We start from the raw sequence: 24,239 nt of genomic DNA on the forward strand, positions 1-24,239 counted from the left end.
CTGACGTTATTTTGTTATTAGCCCATAGACATAATTTAGTCATTTGACCGTGACGTCATCAACGTTTTTTCATGGTTTTCTACGGTTTAAAATGGAATTTAGAATTAAATTATAAGAAATGACTGTAATATTTTTTCTTTCTATTCGAAATAACATAAAAAATGTGGTGCACACAGCACACTGTTAAATAACCCGCTACGCGCGTTATTCAGTGTGCACCAATTTTTGTTTTATGTTATTTCGGTGTCTTTCTCCTATTTCCACTTTTTAAAAATACTGTTCCTTCTATTCCCACTTGCAAATAACAATATATGTTTTGATAAATAATTTGTTTTTATAACAATTCAAGGTTAATTAGAATTTCACAGATTTACCTGTATTTTTTTTAAGCATTACATATTTGGTACACTGTTTAGGTATAATACCTTTTTTATGTACTTTGTTTCTTTTTTCATCATAGAAATACTTACTAAACGGTAGTCGAAAATGGCCGTTTAACGCCTGACGGTAAAGGGCATTACTACCCTAAGTCATCAGTAATTAGTATTGTATGATCAACTATTTAATTACACAGACATTCGTTAACTTTAACTGCCCATTATCATTATTCTCTTTTGAAAATTTCTGTTATTTTTCAATGTCATTTTCTATTCATTATGTGCTTGACCATTTTATATATTGATCATTATTCTCAATTCTGTTATCCTATGCAGACCCTCATAATAGTATACCTGGAGTTTCTTATCTATAAATAACCATAAATAACATTTATTTACAACTTGATGGGATTGTAATGGCGACGGGATTGCCCTCAAAACAAGTTTCCTAAACTGGGAACGGTAATGTTACTGTATTTTGATATTGGTATATTAGATCATCGTAGTTGTTAAACAACATGTATTTAATTGTATTATATACTTTTTTTCTGTTGTATTAGTGAAAATCGAAATTTCTCGTTTCCTTGATACTACTATTTTTTATTATGGAAAGCCAGTTTAACAGAACATTTTCGATTAATTTCGTCTCAAGTAAGGCTGTGACATGTCTGATGATATATACAAGTAAAACTGTATGATAGTCCCTGTTTAAATGTAGTTTATTTGGCCTTATTTTTTTTAGATTCATCGACAAGCACTAAACTTTATAATATAAATATACAATATTCTAACAGTGAAGGGATGGAGCTTTATCTATACTAGAGACAGCAAGAGAAAAGTGAGGCTTGTCCTTGTTTCGTTGCGAGTACAAATACATTTTATATTCTCCAAATAATTTTATGAAATAAAAAAAAGTTTTAGTATTAATGTGAGAAAACAACTAGAGAAAAATTTTGAAGTACATCCCCCCACATTTATCAATAACTATATGTTAAAGATGAAGTTGCTAGTTTTTTTTACGGTTATAACATGTACTTCTAGTCCAGGTAATCATGACGGATGCTGGAAATTTTTTCGATTGTGTGATTTTTTGTATCCCTCATCTGCGGTAAAGAGTTAATTCTTTTTTTAGACATCAATAAATTTGTCAAACTTTCATGGAATGTTACGAAATTTGGAGAGAATTATCGTTCGAGGGTCGGTGTTCAAATAAGTATCGATGAACTGTATGATGACTTTATGTACATGTTTCCGTCTTTCATATGCCGCTTGTCCTTGACCTCAACTTCATGGTTCATTGGCTGCTTAAAAAATATTGTATCTTTTTTATGTGAAATACTTACTTATTACTGGGACTTTTATACTAGTCCCAGCTTATTATAAGTTATTGAATAACTATATTTGGTGTAAATATGGATTCTTTATGGGATCCTTGCAAGGTCTGCATTTCCACCAGACGAGGTTCACGTATACCTGACCTCGATCTGATTTCACGGATCAGTGAAAAGAACCAGACTCAAGCTAGCGAACAATAAGCCAGCGAACAATAAGATGAATCAAGCTAGCGAACAATAAGCCAGCGAACAATAAGAAAACGCGCCAACACGATCATGCCTAAAAACCGAAGATTTGCAATAACACCAAACGTACTTATAAATATGATGACAAATAAATAAATATGATGACAAATACTTCCCAGTAAGAAGATGAAATGTAATTCCATTTTAACATAGACAAAGTTTAATTATTTTTCGTGTATTAAATACAACTTTTTTTAAAGCCGGGAATCTAAAAAACGTTTTAGCTATTAACCCTTTCTCCTTTCTCTCTGATAAGGGATGGGTTATTATCTGTATAATAATAATAACAATTGATAACAACAGGTTACAATAAACTAGTGTAGCGATTCAATTAGATCTTCAAGCTTATAGAAATTATTCGATTGAAAAGAAAAGCTGATAACCATTATTTTCAATTTTCGCCTAAGAACTAGCTAGTTCAGGTAATTATTCAAAAGTAAATAGTCACTCTAGTAATTTATTTATTACATTCTTATAAGAAAAGCGATAAGTGTAAGAACTACACACGTCAAATAGAACGAAAACAATTTGACATAAATATTTTGGTTAATCTAAACAAAAAATTATTTAGATTCAAGCCTATGTAAAATAACTATAATCCGTAAACATTTCCCTACGGCAAAGTCCCGCATGGGGTAGGGTGACCCTACCCTCCCCCTTCTTTCCTTCATAAAATTTTCCCTACGGCAAAGCTTATTTGCTCAAAAGTTACAAATGATAGGCACTTGCCCAAGGTTGCCTGGGCCCAAAAACTCAGGTGGATAAAGTTACGGAACTTTTTATTTCTGGTCCAAAGTTGGGGTCGGGTGACCCTACCATTCCCCTTATTTAATCCATAGCAAAGTCCCTACGGCAAAGCTTTTGTCCACACAAGTTACACTCGATTGGCCATTGTCTAAGCTTGCCTGGACCCAAAGACCCAGGTGGGTAAAGTTTCGGAACTTTTATTTTTGAGGTCCAAAGTTGCGGTCAGGTGACACTACCACCCCCCTCATTTAATCCATAGCAAAGTCCCTACAGCAATGTTTTGGTCCACACTAGGTACACTCGATAGGCAATTGCCTAAGCTTGCCTGGACCCAAAGATCCAGGTGGGTAAAGTTACGGAACTTTTTTTTTTTAAGTCCAAAGTTGGGGTCGGGTGACCCTACCATCCCCCTTATTTAATTCATAGCAAAGTCCCTACGGCAAAGCTTTTGTCCACACTAGGTACACTCGATAGGCAATTGCCTAAGCTTGCCTGGACCCAAAGACACAGGTGGGTAAAGTTACGGAACTTTTTTTTTTAAGGTCCAAAGTTGGGGTCGGGTGACCCTACCATTCCCCTTATTTAATCCATAGCAAAGTCCCTACGGCAAAGCTTTTGTCCACACTAGGTACACTCGATCGGCAATTCCCTAAGCTTGCCTGGACCCAAAGATCCAGGTGGGTAAAGTTACGGAACTTTTTTTTGAGGTCCAAAGTTGCGGTCAGGTGACCCTATCATCCCCCTTATTCAATTCATAGCAAAGTCCCTACGGCAAAGCTTTTGTCCACACTATATAAACTCGATAGGCAATTGCCTAAGCTTGCCTGGACCCAAAGACATAGGTGGGTAAAGTTTCGGAACTTTTATTTTTGAGGTCCAAAGTTGGGGTCGGGTGACCCTACCATCCCCCTTATTTAATCCATAGCAAAGTCCCTACAACAATTTTTGGTCCACACTAGGTACACTCGATAGGCAATTGCCTAAGCTTGCCTGGACCCAAAGATCCAGGTGGTTAAAGTTACGGAACTCTTTTTTAAAGTCAAAAGTTGGGGTCGGGTGACCCTACCATCCCCCTTATTTAATTCATAGCAAAGTCCTTACGGCAAAGCTTTATTCCGCACTAGGTACACTCGATAGGCAATTGTCTAACCTTGCCTTGACCCAAAGACATAGGTGGGTCGTCGGCGTCCGAATACTTTTAGTTTTCGCACTCTAACTTTAGTAAAAGTGAATAGAAATCTATGAAATTTTAACACAAGGTTTATGACCACAAAAGGAAGGTTGGGATTGATTTTGGGAGTTTTAGTCCCAACATTTTAGAAATTAGGGGCCAAAAAGGGCCCAAATAAGCATTTTCTTGGTTTTCGCACTATAACTTTAGTTTAAGTAAATAGAAATCTATGAAATTTTGACATAAGGTTTATGACCACAAAAGAACGGTTGGGATTGATTTTGGGAGTTTTGGTTCCAACAGTTTTGGAATTAGGGGCCAAAAAAGGGCCCAAATAAGCATTATTCTTGGTTTTCGCACAATAACTTTAGTTTAAGTAAAAAGAAATCAATGAAATTTAAACACAATGTTTATGACCACAAAAGGAAGGTTGGTATTGATTTTGGGAGTTTAGGTCCCAACAGTTTAGGAATTAGGGGCCCAAAAGGGACCCAAATAAGCATTTTTCTTGGTTTTCGCACCATAACTTTAGTATAAGTAAATAGAAATCTATGAAATTTAAACACAAGGTTTATGACCAAAAAAAGGAAGGTTGGTATTGATTTTGGGAGTTTTGGTCCCAACAGTTTAGGAATAAAGGGCCCAAAGTGTCCAGATTTAAACTTTGTTTGATTTTATCAAAAATTGAATAATTGGGGTTCTTTGATATGCCGAATCTAACTGTGTATGTAGATTCTTAATTTTTGATCCCGTTTTCAAATTGGTCTACATTAAGGTCCAAAGGGTCCAAAATTAAACTTAGTTTGATTTTAACAAAAATTGAATCCTTGGGGTTCTTTGATATGCTGAATCTAAAAATGTACTTAGATTTTTTATTATTGGCCCAGTTTTCAAGTTGGTCCAAATCGGGTTCCAAAATTAAACTTTGTTTGATTTCATCAAAAATTGAATAATTGGGGTTCTTTGATATTCCAAATCTAACTGTGTATGTAGATTCTTAATTTTTGGTCCCGTTTTAAAATTGGTTTACATTAACGTCCAAAGGGTCCAAAATTAAACTAAGTTTGATTTTAACAAAAATTGAATTCTTGGGCCTCTTTGATATGCTGAATCTAAACATGTACTTAGATTTTTGATTATGGGCCCAGTTTTCAAGTTGGTCCAAATCAGGATCCAAAATTATTATATTAAGTATTGTGCAATAGCAAGAAATTTTCAATTGCACAGTATTCAGCAATAGCAAGAAATCTTCAATTGCACAGTATTGTGCAATAGCAAGAAATCTTCAATTGCACAGTATTGTGCAATAGCAAATATTTTCAATTGCACAGTATTGCACAATAGCAAGAAATATCTAATTGCACAATATTGTGCAATAGCAAGAAATTCCAATTGGATTTCAATTGGAGTTATCTTTCTTTGTCCAGAATAGTAGTTGAATCAACTTAAATCATTGTTTTATACAATATACAATGTATATTCACTTTTACTACCAACTGATAGATTAAAACAATCTTTACCATTCAGTGATAACAAGCACTTTTTTTACATTTTAATATTTTATGATGTATTTAAATGAGTAGTTATTGTTGCAAACTTCATTAGAAATTTGAATTGAGATCAGTTTTGAAATAAGGGAAAGGGGGATGTGAAAAAAAAATTGGATGGTCAATTTTTTTCATTTCAGATTTCATAAATAAAAAGAAAATTTCTTCAAACATTTTTTTGAGAGGATTAATATTCAACAGCATAGTGAATTGCTCAAAGGCAAACATTTTTTTTTAAGTTCATTAGACCACATTCATTCTGTGTCAGAAACCTATGCTGTGTCAACTATTTAATCACAATCCAAATTTAGAGCTGAATCCAGCTTGAATGTTGTGTCCATACTTGCCCCAACCGTTCAGGGTTCAACCTCTGCGGTCGTATAAAGCTGCGCCCTGCGGAGCATCTGGTTTAATTCATAGCAAAGTCCTTACGGCAAAGCTTTTATCCACACTAGGTACACTCGATAGGCAATAGCCTAAGCTTGCCTGAACCCAAAGATCCAGGTGGGTAAAGTTACGGAACTTTTTTTTTAAGTCCAAAGTTGGGGTCGGGTGACCCTACCATCCCCCTTATCTAATTCATAGCAAAGTCCCTACGGCAAAGCTTTTGTCCACACTAGATACACTCGATAGGCAATTGCCTAAGCTTGTCTGGACCCAAAGATCCAGGTGGGTAAAGTTACGGAACTTTTTTTTAAGTCCAAAGTTGAGATAGGGTGACCCTACTATCCCCTTCTTAATTCTTAAAAAAAAATCCCGATGGCAAATTTTTTTGTCCCACTAGGAATTATTAATAGGCATTTGTCTAAGGTTGCCTGAACCTAAAAACTCAGGTGGGTAAAGTTACGGAACCTTTTTAATTGAGGCCCAAAGTTGGAGTAGGGTGACCTATCCCATTTCTTTAATTCATAAAAAAATCCCTACGGCAAAGCTTTTTTCCCAACTAGGTACAAATGATAAGCACTTGCCTGAGGTTGCCTGGGCCTAAATACCAAGGTAGGTAAAGTCACGGAACGTTTTTTTTAGGTCCAAAGTTGGGTTAGGATGACCATACCATCCCTCTGCTTTCCTTCATCAAGTTTTCCCTAAGGCAATGCTTTTTTGCCCACTACGTTCAAATGATAGGCACTTGCCTAAGGTTGCCTGGGCCCAAATACCCAGGAGGTTAAAGTTACGGAACTTTTTTTTAAGGTCCAAAGTTTGGGTAGAATGACCCTACTAGCCCATTTATTTAATTCATAAAAAAATCCCTACGGCAAAGCTTTTGTCCCCACTAGATATAATTGATTTGCACTTTTCCAAGATTGACTGGCCTCAAAGAACCAGGTGGGTAAAGTTAATGAACTTTTTAAATTTAGGTCCAAAGTTGGGGTAGGGTAACCCTACCATCCCCCTTCTTTTATTCATAAAACAATCCCCTACGGTACAGCTTTTGTCCCCAATAGGTAAAATTGATAGGCACTTGGCTAAGGTTGCCTGGGTTCAAGGACCCAGGTGGGTAAAGTTACTGAACTTTTTTTTAGGTCCAGTTTTGGGGTCGGGTGACCTTACCACCTCCCTTCTTTAATTCATAGCAAAGTCACTTTGGCAAAGCTTCTGTCCACACTAGGAACACTAGATAGGCTCTTGACTAAGGTTGCATGAACGCAAAGACCCCAGTTGGTATAGTGATGGAAATTTTTAATTGAGGTCCAACTTTTGGGTATGTTGACCCTACCACCTCTCTTCTTTAATTCATAGAAAAATCCCTATGGCAAAACTGTAATTCCTGAAAATAAATCTGTATGCAAAAACGCTCCGAACAACATCAGATACATATACAATTTAAGGCACAAAGTTGTCCTGATTACTATTAGATGATGCATTTGAGTCAATCATATCAATATCTCCAATATAGGCAATGTTGACATGATATCGTATCGTTATTGATGGTTGCTTCAAATTAAACATCCATGACACAACAAGAAATACCCAGATGTAAATATCAACAATGTCGACATGATAGGAAATTTTCATAAGACATCTATGACAAACTCAGACATACCAGATGTTGATATCGACGATATCGACATAGTCGAATCGATTTCGATTTGATATCGAAGCTAGCTCTATACATCCATCACATAACCATAATTCGATATTGCAAGAATGCTAGATATTTGAAGATCCATCAATGTGGAATGAAATGTGTACCACCACATTCTGGCAATCGATGCACAGTGATATCTGGTCAGACCATTTAAAAGGAAAGCAAATCACAGTGATCATAACCTCCATGCGAACTAGGGTTAGGATAAGAAACAGATCAGCTTACAAAGATAGAACACCTCACGGAAGGAGAAGAGATCAACCTGATAAAACCAACAGTCAGAAGAAAAATGTTACAGCCAAGGAAGGAAAATATTAAGTAGTCAACTAGTGCAGACACAGTGATATGGAAAGCTTTCGATGATGATCTCGAAAACATCTTAAAAGCAATATTAGCAGGAAAAGGTAAGAGCAGTGACGTCCATTATTTACTTCATAGGAAATGAGAGATTTTGGGTTGATTATATCTGGGAAAAGAGAAAGAAAACAACTTCAGAGTAACCGCAGACAGTAGAAGAAAAAGGAACTGAGAGTGGACTTCAGAAGGTTAGAGAAGAGGTATAGAGATGCTATGGAGTAGGAAAGGTAACAACAGTTAAGGAAGGAAACCTAAGAAAATTTCAAATACTAACAAGAGCAAAAACACATATACTGGTAACATACAGAAAGAAAGGGGCAAAGGAAAGAGTTCAATTCACAGCACAACCTTTTCTGCATATGAAGAGATTATTTGGAACAAGAGGATCTGGTTTATTGGGAAACTCAAAGGATGAAGTCGAAGAACACCAAAGAAAGACACAAAGTGATGAAAGGCTGGAGGAAGATCTGGAAGAATGTGAGAAACTGGCAACACCAGAGGAACCAATATAACTATTTGCAATTGATGAGTCAGAACTGAAGTTTAACGAAGTGCAGGATGTTTTGAGGAAAGCAAGAGCAGCATCAGTACCAAGGCCATATAGTATTCAGTATCGGGTACAAAAAATGTCCCAAGCTAACCGGCAGACGATTGTAGAAGTCTTTGAGAGTAGAAGAAAGATGATAGATGTATGGTATAAAACAGATGGATTTTTTATTCCGAAGGGAGATAACTCCATAAAAGTTAAGCTGTTTAGAACCATCTCTTTACTGAACATCGAGGGTAAAATCCTACCAGTTTTAGCAAAGAACAACAAGGTTTCTGCTAAGTAATGAATGCATAGACTTATCGGTTCAGAAATGAGGCATGCCAGAGGTATCCCGATGTATTGAACATACTAGTGTTTTGACACAGATCTTAAGAGAATCAAAGGAGAAGAAAAGCGACTTTGGCTATATCTTGCTTATGCGTACGGATTCATTCATCACAAACTGGTAAATTTGACATTGCAGAGGTACTTTGTGCCAACCACAAAAGGACAATGCTACAGGAGTACTTTCATCACATTGAGAAGTATTTACAGTAGGAGATTTCAACACAGCTTGGCTGAGACTATGAGAAGGAATATTAACGGGATGTACATTGTCCTAATATTGTTTGCAGCAGCTGTGAATCTTTATTATGAAGTCAGTGGAAAAACCAAGAAGAGGACCATTAATGTAATCAGGAAGAAGACAACCACCAATAAGAGCATTTATAGATGACATGACTGTTACAGCAAACCCAAAAATAGAGGGAAAATGGACCTTACAGGAGTTGACAGGAATGATCAATTGGGCAACAATGAAATTCGAACCCAGTAAATTCAAGCAGTTTAGTTATGAGTTAAGGCAAAGTGAGAGATGAAACTTAGCATTAGCAGGGAAATTCTACCAACAGTTGGAGATAAAATGCTTTGGGAAAAGTTTGACACAAGTAGACAGAAAAACCACCATATAAATACAAAGGCAGCTGATATAGGTATATTGGCTGTAGAAAACAGACCAAAGTGTCTGCCAGGAAGATACAAAGCTTGGATGTATTAACATGGTGTCTTGCCAAGAACACTGTGGCCGTTCTTGGTATATGACTTTTCCGTGTCCAAAATTGAAGTTTAAGAAGAAAAAAAATAGTGACGTTGGTTTGGCGTAATAAGAAGTTTCAGCATCGTTGACTTTTACAATGATGTGACTAAACAGAAATTACCACTCACTTAATGCGTGGACTTAAGAGTTTAAAGTTTCAAAAACACGACAGGTCATGATGTAGAGGAACAGCAAAGATGTCAAAGTGAGGATCCGGACAAGAAGCAAGCAAGAAGCAGGAAGTTCGACAGATAAAATAATAGAGCAGGAATAGCAAGGCGGAAGTCATGAAGCAGCAAGGTAGATGGTTTATTTGGCAAGGAACTAGAAGCGGGGCCTTTTGCCTGGAGCGATATTTGGAGTATGGAGGGATACCGTTTCAGCTTCAATTTGAGATCAGTGTATGATGTTCTACCAAGTCCATCGAATCCCTATGGATAGGGGTTGATAGAAGACCCAATGTGCACCTTTTGCAAAGACGAACCAGCATCTCTACAACATGTGTTGTCGTCATCTTGTCAAGTGGCACTGAAATTTTTTAGGAACACATGGAGACATGATATAGTGCACTGAACACATTAGCAGCGAGGTTGTACCTCATCAGGAGGAAGAAGAAAAAGGTAAAGATAACACATCACTTTTGAGAGCATGTCAGCACACCGGAAGGCCATGGGATCCATGCAAGAACAACAGACTGAAATTTTCTACAGATATCCAGCAATGTATGAGCTTTCTTGCAGCAATAGCAGCAACATCGCCAAAACCAGATATGGTTTTATGGTCACAGGGAACTGTTCAGACAGTCTTGCTGGAACTGACAGTCCTTTGTGAAGAAAGGATGTATGAGGTACACGAAAAGAAGAGGGTAAAAGTCCAGCAGCTTGTATCAAATTGCCAAGAGCAGGGATGGAGAACTTGGTGCTTTGCTATTGAAGAAGTGTGCAGGGGTCTTTGTGGAATAGACAATATGACAAGCTCTCAGAACCTTAGGATTGGGAGGGGCAGATAGTGAGAAGTTAAATTTCAGAATTGTATAGACAGGTGGAATTGTCATCATAGTGAAGATAGGGGAGAGCGATGAGATCTGTAAAAGTAGCAATTAGAGATATTAAATGATTTGAAGACAATTAGTGGAAATAATGAACTAATGATAGAAGAGACTGTATAACAGCTCTGGTGAAAGCATCATTCAGTGACAGTGCAAAAGTTACATCAGCTGACATATCGGGTGCAGCGTAGGCCATCCAGTTTCAGAGTCAGACTGAGCCGGCGCACCTCTGCAGGTTGGTGTTGAATAGCGCCGAAACAGCCGATGATGGAGGCTGCACCTGATAGTACCCTGATAAAGGAACTGGGTCATCATTGTTACGATGTTTACAAGGTTAAAAAATATATGATTCTTGAAGTCCATTTTGTTGATAGACATTATTAGACTAGTTAAAAACTTCTAGGAGATCGTGCCTAATTTATGTACAAAAAATGAACGAAAAAAACAGTTTTGAAACACAAGAACAAACGACAATTACTGAATTACAGGCTCCTGTCGTGGGACAGGTACATCCATACAGAATGTGGCGGGGTTAAACATTTAAGCGGGATTCCAACCCTTACTAACCTGGGACATTGGTATAACAGTACTATTTAAGAACGAACTATCAAAATCATTTGAACAAAGTTTAACTCATCAGATGGATAAAAATACAAATACTGAAAATACGATTGGGCGTGGCCATGGCCTGGTACTTTTACATCCTAAAAACAAGAAAAAACACTGGAGTACATACCTTATAGTACTCGCAGTTACTGACCGTTAGTTCAAAGCCACTAACAACTAATGAAAAAAATCATGCATCTGAGACTAACTTATCAATCAGTACACATCCAACATCCAATGGATTTAGTGTAATAACGTCATAAACAGTTAGAGAAAAACATAACCTTGTGTTATGACGATACAGGTATCGACAGATCGTAGATCTATGAATTGGTATATGTATATAACATAATAGTAATATTTAGTTTGCTTTTAATTTACTGATAATAAAATCGATACTGATACCCATGAAAACAATATACAGTGTTGATTTGGTAACTTTTTAAAACAAGTTTATTTGACGGATCGATAAGTATATCAGGATCGTTTCTAAATTTCCGGGAACGGTGAACAATATTTCCGTAAAAATGAGGATGTTCTTTTCCGCTTGAAATAATTTTCTACTGGTACAACAAAGCTTTTTATCTAGGGAAGAATAAAGTAAAGCTTTTAAGTAATTTGGTAAAGAAATCACTGGCTTAATAATTTTACCAGTAATACATAAATGGCAAGTTTTTAAACATGTTCTGTTGTTGTTCCCTACTACTGTATTTAAAAACAAATGTTTATGTCACATGAATCTACAGTTCCACACTATAAAAGAAAAACAAATTAGTATTATCAGCTTCACTAACAATATGTTTTTTTTTCAGTAACGAGAATGCTTAATCAAATATACGGGGTTATTAGGCTAGCTTAGTGGAAAATAATAGTCTAAAGTAATATTATGTATTAATAAATACACATTCACTATCATATCTAACCTGCTCTATAGGGTCAGTGTGAGCTTTTCAAAAAAATTGGTGTCCGTCGTTTGTAATCCGTAGTCGTCCGCCGCCGACATTCGTTTACTTTTACAAAAGACTCTCCTCAAAAATAAATTGCTCATTAAGATCTACTTATTATTTATTGTCGTCAGTTGACTGTTTATATTGTGCTGATACATTTCTGTGTTATGTTAATGCATCTAAAGTGTAAACGGTGTTCCTATTATTTATCAATTTTCCAACTAGAAATTATGTGTTGTGTAAAATGGCTTTCCTTACTTTCGGCATCCTGTCAAGTAGTTCCCAAAATAACATTTTCTGTATATTAAACGTAAAGACAATGTATAAACTATTTAGACGATAACCTTGAAAAACAAAAGCGTTTGAGAAAATTTACTTCTGTTGAAAAAGCAGATTTCGTCCTTCTTTTTGTTTAATGACTGAGAACTATATTATGTATCAATGTAGGGTGCGCAACTTTGTACGTTGTTCACCTTACCCCAACTTTGGACCTAAAAAAAAAAAGTTCCGTAACTTTACCCACCTGGGTATTTGGGCCCAGGCAACCTCAGGCAAGTGCCTGTCATTTGTACCTAGTGGGCAAAAAAGCTTTGCCGTAGGGAAAATTTTATGAACGAAAGAAGGGGGATGGTAGGGTCACCCTACCCCAACTTTGGACCTAAAAAAAAAGTTCCGTAACTTTACCCACCTGGGTATTTGGGCCCAGGCAACCTTAGGCAAGTGCCTGTCATTTGTACCTAGTGGGCAAAAAAGCTTTGCCGTAGGGAAAATTTTATGAACGAAAGAAGGGGGATGGTAGGGTCACCCTACCCCAACTTTGGACCTAAAAAAAAAAGTTCCGTAACTTTACCCACCTGGGTATTTGGGCCCAGGCAACCTTAGGCAAGTGCCTGTTATTTGTACCTAGTGGGCAAAAAAGCTTTGCCGTAGGGAAAATTTTATGAACGAAAGAAGGGGGATGGTAGGGTCACCCAACTTTGGACCTAAAAAAAAAGTTCCGTAACTTTACCCACCTGGGTATTTTGGCCCAGGCAACCTTAGGCAAGTGCCTGTCATTTGTACCTAGTGGGCAAAAAAGCTTTGCCGTAGGGAAAATTTTATGAACGAAAGAAGGGGGATGGTAGGGTCACCCTACCCCATCCGGGACTTTGCGGTAGGGAAATGTGATGGTAGGGTCACCCTACCCCATGCGGGACTTTGCCGTAGGGAAATGTTTACGGATTATAGTTATTTTACATAGGCTTGAATCTAAATAATTTTTTGTTTAGATTAACCAAAATATTTATGTCAAATCGTTTTCGTTCTATTTGACGTGTGTAGTTCTTACACTTATCGCTTTTCTTATAAGAATGTAATAAATAAATTACTAGAGTGACTATTTACTTTTGAATAATTACGTGAACTAGCTAGTTCTTAGGCGAAAAGTGAATATAATGCTTATCAGCTTTATTTTTCAATCGTATAATTTCTATAATTTATTAATTAATATTTATTAATTCTATAATAAGATCTAATTGTATCGCTACACTAGTTTAGTGTAACCTGTTGCTATCAATTGTTATTATCATTATACAAACATAAACCCATCCTGTATCAGACATGTCAGAGAGAAAGGAGAAAGGGTTACTTAGCTAAAAAGTTTTTTTTAGATTCCCGGCTTTTAAAAAAGTTGTATTTAATACACTAACAAATAATTAAACTATGTCTGTGTTAAAATGGAATAACATTTCATCTTCCTACTGGAAAGTATTTGTCGTCATATTTATCAGTACGTTTCGTGTTATTGCAAGTCTTCGGTTTTTAGGCATGATCAGTTTGGCGCGTTTTCCTTATTGTTCGCTGGCTTATTGTTCGCTAGCTTGATGCATCTTATTGTTCGCTGGTTTATTGTTCGCTAGCTTGAGTCTGGTGTGAAAAGATGCTGAATGGTCGTACTAATGTTTCGCGGATTCTATAAGCACTAACAGTAGGCTAACTATATGTGATGCATGCTACGATTGAAGTTTGTTCATGACTGTTTGACAGTGTTTTTCTGAGCAAGACATCATTTATAATGATAATATATAATGTTACGTTTATGTGATACATGTAGTAAACTATCCATATTGCAGACTTTTAATTTCTGTAGAGATTATGGAGCTATGAAGGGTGGGGACTATAGGATGAAAAAAAATGTCCTGAATTTTTTGTTGTTGTAATCTCTGTCCTGCCTTTTATTTTTCACTCTATTCGGTCCTGCTTTTTTATTAGCTTATCCTGAATTTTTTTACATAAATTGTTATCCTGTCATTTTTTGCCAAGTTGCTCATCCTGACTTTTTTTACTCAAAACTCCTGTCCTACCTATTTGTTTCAAATTTTATCCTTGTCCTTCATTAAAATCAAATAGCATCTCCCTTATACAATATACTAGTAGATTAAAAAAAATACGAATTAAAGAATTTATTGGTGTATAACTTACAACCAAACAAGTTTCACCTCATCCAGTTTACATGTGAGAGGGTTAGTTTACTCACCAGTAAAATTCTGGTATGCACGAGGGTCTCCGTGAATGGGGTTTACAATATAGAAAATAGTAGACAAATTGCAAAATATACGCCGAACAATAGAAAAAAAAATTAAAGAATAATTAGATGTTTAAATATAAATAATAGAGAATAATGGGCAAACATATATAGAATAGAGAAAAAGGCTCAACAAATTAAATGATATCGAAATGGAGGACCCCACCCAGACTATCATACATAAATGCAGTATGTAATAATGATGATTTGTTAACTTACAGGCAAATGCATTATACAAATACAATAACAATGTAAGCTGATTGACACAAGCTAGCTATACCATGACAGATGATGACGTAGCTGCTGTCGTTATTGACAACGGTTCTTATAAAATCAAGGCGGGGTTTGCGGGAGATGATTGCCATAGATCTGTTTTCTCGACAGTAGTTGGACGACCTAGTCGCCCAGCATATCAGGTATTTCATTTAAGCTTTCAGTTAAAATCATTAGATTCTAATTAACGTTAGCCCTGACTATTCCATATCATCATTTTATATATAAATTAGGGACCCTGTAAAAGTGTTGTACATTTAAACATTGCAGTGCTAGTCTTTTTTTGTTTTGCTTTTTATGCCCCTGCCGTAAGGGTCATCTCTCCAGAACGTTATAGCAGTGATATCATTGGTTCATATCAGCAATGTTCAGCAATGTTTTGGCCACTTTTGAAAATAAGTGCTGGTCAAATATATTTGAAGTGAGTAATGCACCTTTGAAATATTAATTATATCGAATATTGAACCTTAATTTCTGTTCAGCATTCATTTTTACAACTTTGAATGTTTTTTTGTTATAACCATTGTACTATTGATAAATAAATATGTGCAACGTGGGGGACATCGGAAGTCTTTTATCAAAATTGAATCAACACTGATTTTTTTTCGTGTAAAGTTGTTTCGAAATAATTTGTTTCCATGCACTGTAATAACCATTTATACATTGTTAGATTCTTATAAACTATTCATTACTTTTTATTTGTCAGCAACAAGACGGGTGCCATAGTGGTGTAGGAAACCATACTGCTTGCCGTCTTGAGCACACGAATTCACTATATATATAGTTATTTGTTCCTTGATACATGTTCAACCAGTAAATTGCATTTCTCTAATTTTTCTTGAGTGAAAAATATTTTGTCGATAGTAAAGTATCAGTTTTAAGTAAAATAATTTTCCGAAATTTGATTATAAATTTCCTTGATTTTTTATCCTGAAAAAAAGCGACCATGCCTGATAACGTCAAATATAAAGAACACAACTTTCTGCAAATCTTTGAAAAGGAAGGATAAAAATCATTAGAGTTACATGCAGATTCCCCTTATACAACTTGTGTATTACGATATTTCTCCACTCTCAACAGTTAAATTAAAAAATTTTAAACAGATCGGCATATCTTGCGCTTTTATATTAAAATGTAGCTGTCTCGAGTGGAGAAATATCGTAACACTTGTTGCAGTGATGTAATCTATATGTTTATAGTACTAGTGGGCTGTTTTTGTCTGTTCTTTTTATGTTTATTTGTCATTGCGGTGTCTGTCTTTTTTCGAAAATTTATTTCGATTGCTCTGATTGTGCCTTCTTTATATTAATCTAAATATAAAAAAAAAGTTCGTCAGGCTAAATTAATACAGATAATTTTTGATTTCTTTGCCAGATTATTTAATTGATTTTTTCCTTGAAGGCTTTTTATCAATTCACAGTTGTGGCGTGATCTTCAATTTTCTAACAATTCCACTCAAATCGGTGCTAGCTAGGGGCCATTGATTTTTTCTCCGTGTTGAAGGTTAAACTGTGACATTTTGGTCACTTGTTGAGAGTTGTCTCATTGGCAATCATACCATCTCTTCTTTTTTATATTTGATATGAAGAACAGAAACAAAAACGCTGTCCCTTGATTTTCGTTTTTGTATGTAAACTGATTTTGTGTAATAATGGATACCCTATATCATATATCATTGTTTTTCTATTCTATATACTAGTTACACTTATAGGTATCTGACGGGGACCATAAGGAGTTTTATGTCGGTGACGAGGCTCAGCACAGACGTTCAGCGCTTAATTTGAATTATCCAATAGAACATTGCATCATTACGAATTGGGACGACATGGAGAAAATTTGGCAGCATTGTTTTAAGGACGAACTGAGGGTAGACCCGGCGGACCATCCGATAATTATGACAGAACCCCCGTTAAATCCAAAAATGCAAAAAGAAAAGACTGTTCAAGTGATGTTTGAAAAATTGAATGCGTGCGCCTTTTTTCTTGCCTTGTCGTCCAAACTTGCCTTATACGCTTCTGGTCGTGGTTCAGGTATCACTGTGGATGTAGGAGACGGTGTTTCATATGCTATGACGATTTATGAAGGTAACAAATATCCTGTTCGGCTTTTAAAAATCAAAAGAAAATAGGATTTTCAGAAAGCTTTGAATTTTGGTCCTACTATTGCCGTAAATCGATAAAATGTGTTTTGTTTGGAGAGGAGGGGCGAAAGAAAAGTCTTGAAAATGTATATACACTGATTCTCCGCTGAGCGAACAGCATGCATTTTATATGAAATATGAAACACTGTTCGGCTCCCACACTCTGGATATTTGATAGGTAAGGGCGGCATGACTTCCAACAAACTGTTACATTACGATTTAGTATATCATATTAGATGAGTAGATGTGGAAGAATTGCCAATGAGACAACTATCCAGCACCTGGCGTCGGACTAGTTCAAAGCAAGAACCACATTATAGGACAAAAATCATATATTCTCGCTCTGGATAAGTGAGGAATATTTGCCGCTGGACGGTATTCATCTATCAACCCTTTTATCGCTTTTAAAGCTTTGAAATGACAAGAATACCTTTTAATTATAAATTTTATGAGGAATTGATTCTTAACCTTTGTTGATTATTGATAGTTTTAGAAAATATCTATAAAATTCTCAAAAAAATATTATCACATAGCTGAAAAATTCAGGCGTTAATGAAAGGGACTACAGCCGAAGGATAGGGTGGCAATTTCTGATTACACATAACTAGAAAGTTTTGGTTATATTCAGGGCACTGTATCATGCCGGCTACAAGACGACTTGATTTTGGAGGACGGGATTTGACACTGAATCTACAAAAATTGCTGCACGAGAAAGGATATGATTTTGTAAATTATTGTAAGTAAAATAATAGGGTTAAAAGGAGAATGGGGAATATACTAGCATAACAGAGAGCCAATATTGATAGGGCCATCGATGAATAGTTATTTTTATCAGAATTTATTAGTAAAGGGGAATAAAAGAAACAAAAGAAATGATAACAAGGAAGTGGTGCGAGACCACAATTATTTTGTAGTGCATTTCTTTTAGAACATAAATGAAAATAAAAAAAATATCAACTGCGCTTTCTCAAAGAAATTTTTACAGTGTGATGCACTACTTTTGGGACAAATTATATAAAAATTATAGAAAACTTCATCGGCTCTAACTCAAAATATGGACAATTTTATGTTTTAAAGGCGTCTTGAAATCTTTTGACAGCTTCCGAAGTGCTAATTTTTCAGCTGGACCAAATTACTACTTTCCTTTAAAATTCTGGACTTAATTTTTTTTACATACAGTGTAATTTAACCCCCTACTTGCAATTTGAGGCATTAAACATGGAGAAATAAATTTGGAAGGGGTATGAAAAGTAATGGCAAGTAACCCCCTGTCAACACTAGGGACTATATTTGATGACAATTGTGGTCTCGGACCTAAGTGAGAGCAAGGAAAAAAAACCAAAACAAATACCAACTAAAAACAATAACAAACGATCCAGAACAGCGGACAGCACAGCTTATTTGAAAGATGAATGTTGCTTTGTTAGATTTTAATAATGTAAACGAAACAAATTAATACATGGAACATTGACATTATTTTTTTAAATGGTACTTTCAAACCTAATGTAAACTTAGACTGGAAAGAGTATCATTATACATGTTACAGTATGTTTAGTATGATGAATAATATACTAATTTACTTAAATGATTTAGTTTTATCCTATTCTAACTCTGTTACTATTATTTTTAAATTTTAACTAGTACATAAAATTTAAAAAAACGCAATTTTGAAAATAGATAATTTTTTTTAAATGTGGTGACCCTGCAGATAGGGTGGACTTACAGAAGAAGAAGAAGATTATCATATATGTTCTACTGATACTTAGAAACAAGGTTTCAGTGTCAAAACGTTTAATAATGACAAATATATTTGCAAATTTAATTTTCTTATTTTTTTTGCAGCTGAATTGGAGATTGTTAGAGAAATGAAAGAAAAGCTGTGTTATGTAGCTTTAGATTGTGAACAAGAGGCCAGAAATGTTCGCGATGAGAAATTTGAACTTCCGGATGGAAACACAATCACAATCGGGAAAGAGAGGTTTATGTGCCCGGAAGCGTTATTTGGACCTATCCCGGGTTAGAACAATGTAAATTGATTAGTCAATGCTTAAAGGTTAAGCCACAGTTCAAACCTTCGACCATGATCTAAATTTAAAGGCAGAATAGAATGTTGAATGATATATTTACTACTATATTAATATAAGGAGATTTCATTTCGATATGATTGCCAATGAGACAACTATCCACCAAAGTTCAAATGAAGTGGGTGTAAGCATGTATAGGCAATTAACCGTACGACCGTCTACAATGAGAAAAACCCATACCGTATACTATAGTAGTCTGCTATACTTGTTTCGGATTCTCCACCTCGCACGTACTCACAATTTAGGGGTTCAAGCGACGGCTGGCCTAAGCGGGTTCAATAGTTCCGGTATTTCAATCGCTTGTTTTTAAAGATTTTTGGTAAAATAAACAAAACGGTTGTATTCATAGGATATTATGGGCATTTGTCACAACTCGGCCAATTCCGTACCTTCATATGATAGACGGAGAGTAGCGGAGTTACCCGAGGATTGCCGATTGATAGTATGCATGGGCATATTGCTAGTGTGTCCGTCTGATCGTTAGGATGCAAACCCGTTCAGTTGTTTGACTGTTCCGTATGGAATAAAAATTGTGGTGAAGGTTCTGTCAAATCATTTGGAATATAAAGACACAAAAGCATGCTCTTCTTTTTCTTCAAATAACTGTCTTCATTCAACATAATGAATATTCTTGTAAATTCATTATGATTTGAACTGTTTTAAGCATACGGTCTTTGGACCATGAACATACACATATATTGATGGCACTGACTACGGTTACTTGAAAATGTTACAAAATAATTATTGTTACATTGGAGACTAATTGCTGGAATGCAGTGATGGGTAAGTAAGTAAGTAACCGATTATTTACGAATGTAACAGTACTATTTGAGTCTACGGTTACATTGCGTTATCGTTTCATTCTAATGCACTTCAATGTTAAAAAGCTTAAGTGAACAATAAATACAAACGGTCTGGTAATAGAGGCCATAGAGGGATGTAGCACGGGGAAATTTGGACACGCGGTATCGAATTTCACGTCCCCCATTTGACCAGATGTGGCTTCAAACTTGTACATCCCGCAAAGCAAAACGAATGCCCCACTTTGGCAAGCATTTTACTGTCGATCGGGAAAATACCAGTGTCCACGTGACCCAGTCACCATTGGGGGCACATACACATAGGCTATGTTTATTTAAAAATGATAGACCGTCAAATATTTTTTTCATTTCATATTTGTATTTAGCCGGTTAATTTAAACTTGCTGTAAACATTTTTGCATCTTTGTAGGTGTAGGATCTGGAGGTATAGTGGATATGTTGAAGAGTAATTTGGATTCAACAGACGTAGACTGCAAAAAAGATTTATTATGTAATGTCATTCTGTCAGGAGCAACTACTATGTTCCCTGGTAAGTATATACAGCAAATTGTATGTTCAGGGCAGGGTAAACATAAATAATTTTACTCCTTGCCAAAAAATGCCATTGAAAGTTCAAAAACAGAGTTACATGTGTACTTCTAAAACTTGTTCTCTGTACAGGATAACCGGGATACCATGTCTCAACTCACATTTGGTCTGTGTTTACTCCGTGCCTAAAAATGTCGTTTTAAGTTAAAAATAGCGCTCTAAATGTACTTTTGAAAACAGTTTCTCTGTATAGAATAACTGGGATACGATGTTTTAACTCACATGCGGTCTTTGTTTACTCCATGACAAAATATAGCATTGTAATTTCAGAACAACGCTACACATGTACTTCTAACACTTGTTCTCTGTATATGATTTCTGGGATGCGATGTCACAACTCACATTCGGTTTTTGTTTACTCCCTGCCAAAAAATGCCATTGTAATTTCAAAACGGCTTTAAAAGTGTACTGCAAAACTTGTTATCTGTATAGGATTGCTGGGATGTGATGTCTCAACTCACATGAGGTATTTGTTTACTCCCTGCCAAAAATGCCATTGTTAGTTCAAAACAGCGTTATATATGTACTTTTAAAACTAGGTCTCCGTATAGTATTATTGAGATACGATTTCTCAACTCACTAGCTGTTTTTCGGGGTTCCAGATCTTTATATGTAAAGCAAAGATGTCTATCTTTAAATCTGCAGGTTGTGTATTATTCCTCATTGAAACATTTTGACTCCGTGTAGATTAACATGGCAGTTGAATGATGCATAGCTGGAGACACACACCCTTTCGACGCAGACGATATCGTATTTGAGTTCACGTGATTCCCTCAATTTTTTTAAGTTTATATGTATATAGAGATATAAGAAGATGTGGTATGATTGCCAATGAGACAACTCTTTTAACCCGTATGTTCTTTATGGATTTACGGGATTCGAACATTTGTAAACTATTGTTGACCTTATTTTTATAATCGATATCTGATAAGATATAATCTAGCATAGGTCATCTGTCAATCAACGATGAATGTTTATAAAAAAACAACCGAAAAAAACAAAACACCTCCTTAAGATTACAAATCAAAACAGGGTCTGATATCAATATCTATGTAGAAACTATAAGCTAGCTACTCGTTCAATAGTCATAAATCTACGTAGTACTACGTAGCCGCTACGATATTGAACGCAACCCAGGTAATGCGAATTACAAGCACACTCGTATTTTTTTTTGTATTGTCAACAAGTGATTCTTTAGGCAGCAACCATTTGATTTTCTGGGGGGGGGGGGGGGACAAGTCGAACACAATTTTTTTCTTTCAATTTTAGCATTACATATAGTGGCAGCTGAGGATGAAACAAACAATTTTTTTTTCTCAGAATCCCCCCCCCCCCAGAAAATCAAATGGTTGCTGCCTTAGGCCATCTTGTATATAAAAATATACAAACTTATAGTGGAAAATTGTAAAGAAACTTGAATAACTAACAGTAATTAATGAAAATTCTGCTCATCAACAAAAAGACAGTATAAAACATGCGATCCCTGACAAACAATGATATGACTAGTACATGTTGTAATTCATGAATTGAAATATATTGAATTTGTTATTTAATATAAAGGAAAATAACGCCTTGAAGTTAACAAACGGTCCGAGACCACAATTGTCGTCCCTTGATTTTCGTTGTCCTTGATTTTCGTTGTCCTTGATTTTAATATAGTCCCTAGTGTTGACAGTGGGTTACTTGCCATTAATTTTTATACCCCTTCCAAATTTATTTCTCCATGTTTAATGCATCAAATTGCAAGTAGGGGGTGAAATTACACTGTAAAAAAATTTGGGTCCAGAATTTTAAAGGAAAGTAGTGATTTGGTCCAGCTGAAAAAGGTTAAAAATTAGCACTTCGGAAGACTTCAAAAGACTTCAAGAAGCCCTAAACATGAAATTGTCCATATTTTGAGTTAGAGCCGATGACGTTTTCTATAATTTTGATATAATCTGTCCCAAAAGTAGTACAACACACTGTAAAAATTTCATTGAGAAAGCGCCGGTGGGATTTTTTATGCCCCACCTACGATAGTAGAGGGGCATTATGTTTTCTGGTCTGTGCGTCCTTCCTGCCCCACCTACAATAGTAGAGGGGCATTGTGTTTTCTGGTCTGTACGTCCGTCTATACGTTCGTCTGTTCGTTCGTCTGTCCGTTCGTTCGTCCGTCCGTCCGTTCGTCCCATTTCAGGTTAAAGTTTTTGGTCCAGGTAGTTTTTGATGAAGCTGAAGTCCAAGCAACTTGAAACTTAGTACACATATTCCCTATTGGCTGATCTTTTTACTTTAAAGGCCAAATTAGGTTTTTTTACCCAATTTCACGGTCCACTGAACATGGAAAATGATAATGCGAGTGGGCATCCGTGTACTTTGGACACATTCTTGTTTAATTTTCATTTATGTTCTAAAAGAAATGCACTACGAAATAATTGTGGTCTCGGTCCAAACTGGAGAACACTCCGCACAAATGTCCATGCAGATATATATATTCCTTTAAGAACATGTAATACTTAATAAATGTTGGTGTTTTTCTTAATTTAATAATCAGGTTTTCCTGAGAGAATTAGGAAAGGAATAGAATCGTTTGTTCCAAAAACAACGAAAGTGAAAGTGATAGCTTACCCAGAACGTAAATCCTCAGTGTGGATTGGTGGATCTATTTTAGGATCTTTATCCACATTTCAATCGTACTGGATAACAAAACAGGAATACGAAGAATATGGACCAACAATCGTGCATAGGAGAGATTGACGAATGGAAAATCAAAACAATCGGAACTGACTGGTTCAGTATATAAAGCATTATGGGTAATATCTTCAACAAGGAACAAAACATTCAACAAATGGACAAGTCATTTAAATAAAACTTAGAAAATTATACGTTATTTTCAATGTCATAAAATTAGCAAAAATGTAATGTGATATTGAATCTTTTTTTTTTCTTCTCTTGTTTATTAAATACTTTATATCAACTTGTATATACATGATGTACTTTTTTGTGTTTTATTTTTGTCTAGAAAATTTGCTCAATGACGTTTTCATCATTATGTTCACACATGCAGTAGTCATATATTAGATCATTGGTTATTAAAACCAACAGGACGATTAAAACCAAACTATACATCTTTTTTAGACTTTTCCCATTACTAATATTTCAATCATAAATTATTACACAAGACATTACTGGGGATAGGGATACTATTAATAGAATAGAGAAAAATTGAATGGTTGATAAAAGTGGGTCTCATTGGGGTCTAAGCGTGACGCGGGATTGCCGATTTTTTGTAAGCGTGACACGTGAAAGTCAAATTATTGTATCGGGAAAACGGGAAATGAGGTCTAGCGGGACCCGGGAAATGATAAAAAAATGAGAATTGCTTACGTACATAGTGTAAGCGGGATACGGGAATCTGACAAAACAGTAAGCGGGATCCGGGATCGGAACCCCCCAATGAGACCCCCATAAAAAGGATAGAGCATAATGGACAAACTTAGTAAGTTTCTATGTCAGTCATACCTGCCAATATTTCAAAATGCCCATGGGGTTTTCATGTGCAATGTGGCTGTTAGTCCTTCAAAATCTTTAAATGGGGCTTCACATTTTTTTTTTATTATTCTTCATACTCTATAGCCATGTCAAATTATTTGTTTGTTTGTTTTTCAATTGTGGACGTAATTGTTCTTTGAATTTG

General features: G+C 35.7%; 1 protein-coding gene across 2 annotated transcripts; it reads left to right on the forward strand.

Moving 5' to 3' along the window:
- The first annotated feature begins 776 nt into the window (after positions 1 to 776).
- Positions 777 to 23,534, forward strand: LOC143042754 (actin, muscle-like). 2 transcript variants are annotated; one of them, XM_076215208.1, is made up of 7 exons: positions 777 to 839; positions 14,879 to 15,073; positions 16,642 to 17,014; positions 17,699 to 17,806; positions 18,913 to 19,086; positions 20,385 to 20,504; positions 23,097 to 23,534. In XM_076215208.1, exons 2-7 carry the CDS (start codon positions 14,939 to 14,941, stop codon positions 23,297 to 23,299), a joined length of 1,113 nt encoding a protein of 370 aa, XP_076071323.1. In that variant the 5' UTR covers positions 777 to 839; positions 14,879 to 14,938; the 3' UTR covers positions 23,300 to 23,534. The 2 variants fall into 2 exon arrangements, with proteins under 2 accessions (XP_076071323.1, XP_076071325.1); XM_076215210.1 differs by lacking the exons at positions 777 to 839; positions 14,879 to 15,073 and adding an exon at positions 15,271 to 15,351.
- The last annotated feature ends 705 nt before the right edge of the window (positions 23,535 to 24,239 follow it).

The sequence above is a fragment of the Mytilus galloprovincialis genome, chromosome 8 (genome assembly GCF_965363235.1).
Source record: "Mytilus galloprovincialis chromosome 8, xbMytGall1.hap1.1, whole genome shotgun sequence".
In the NCBI taxonomy this organism is placed as follows: Eukaryota; Metazoa; Mollusca; class Bivalvia; order Mytilida; family Mytilidae; genus Mytilus; species Mytilus galloprovincialis.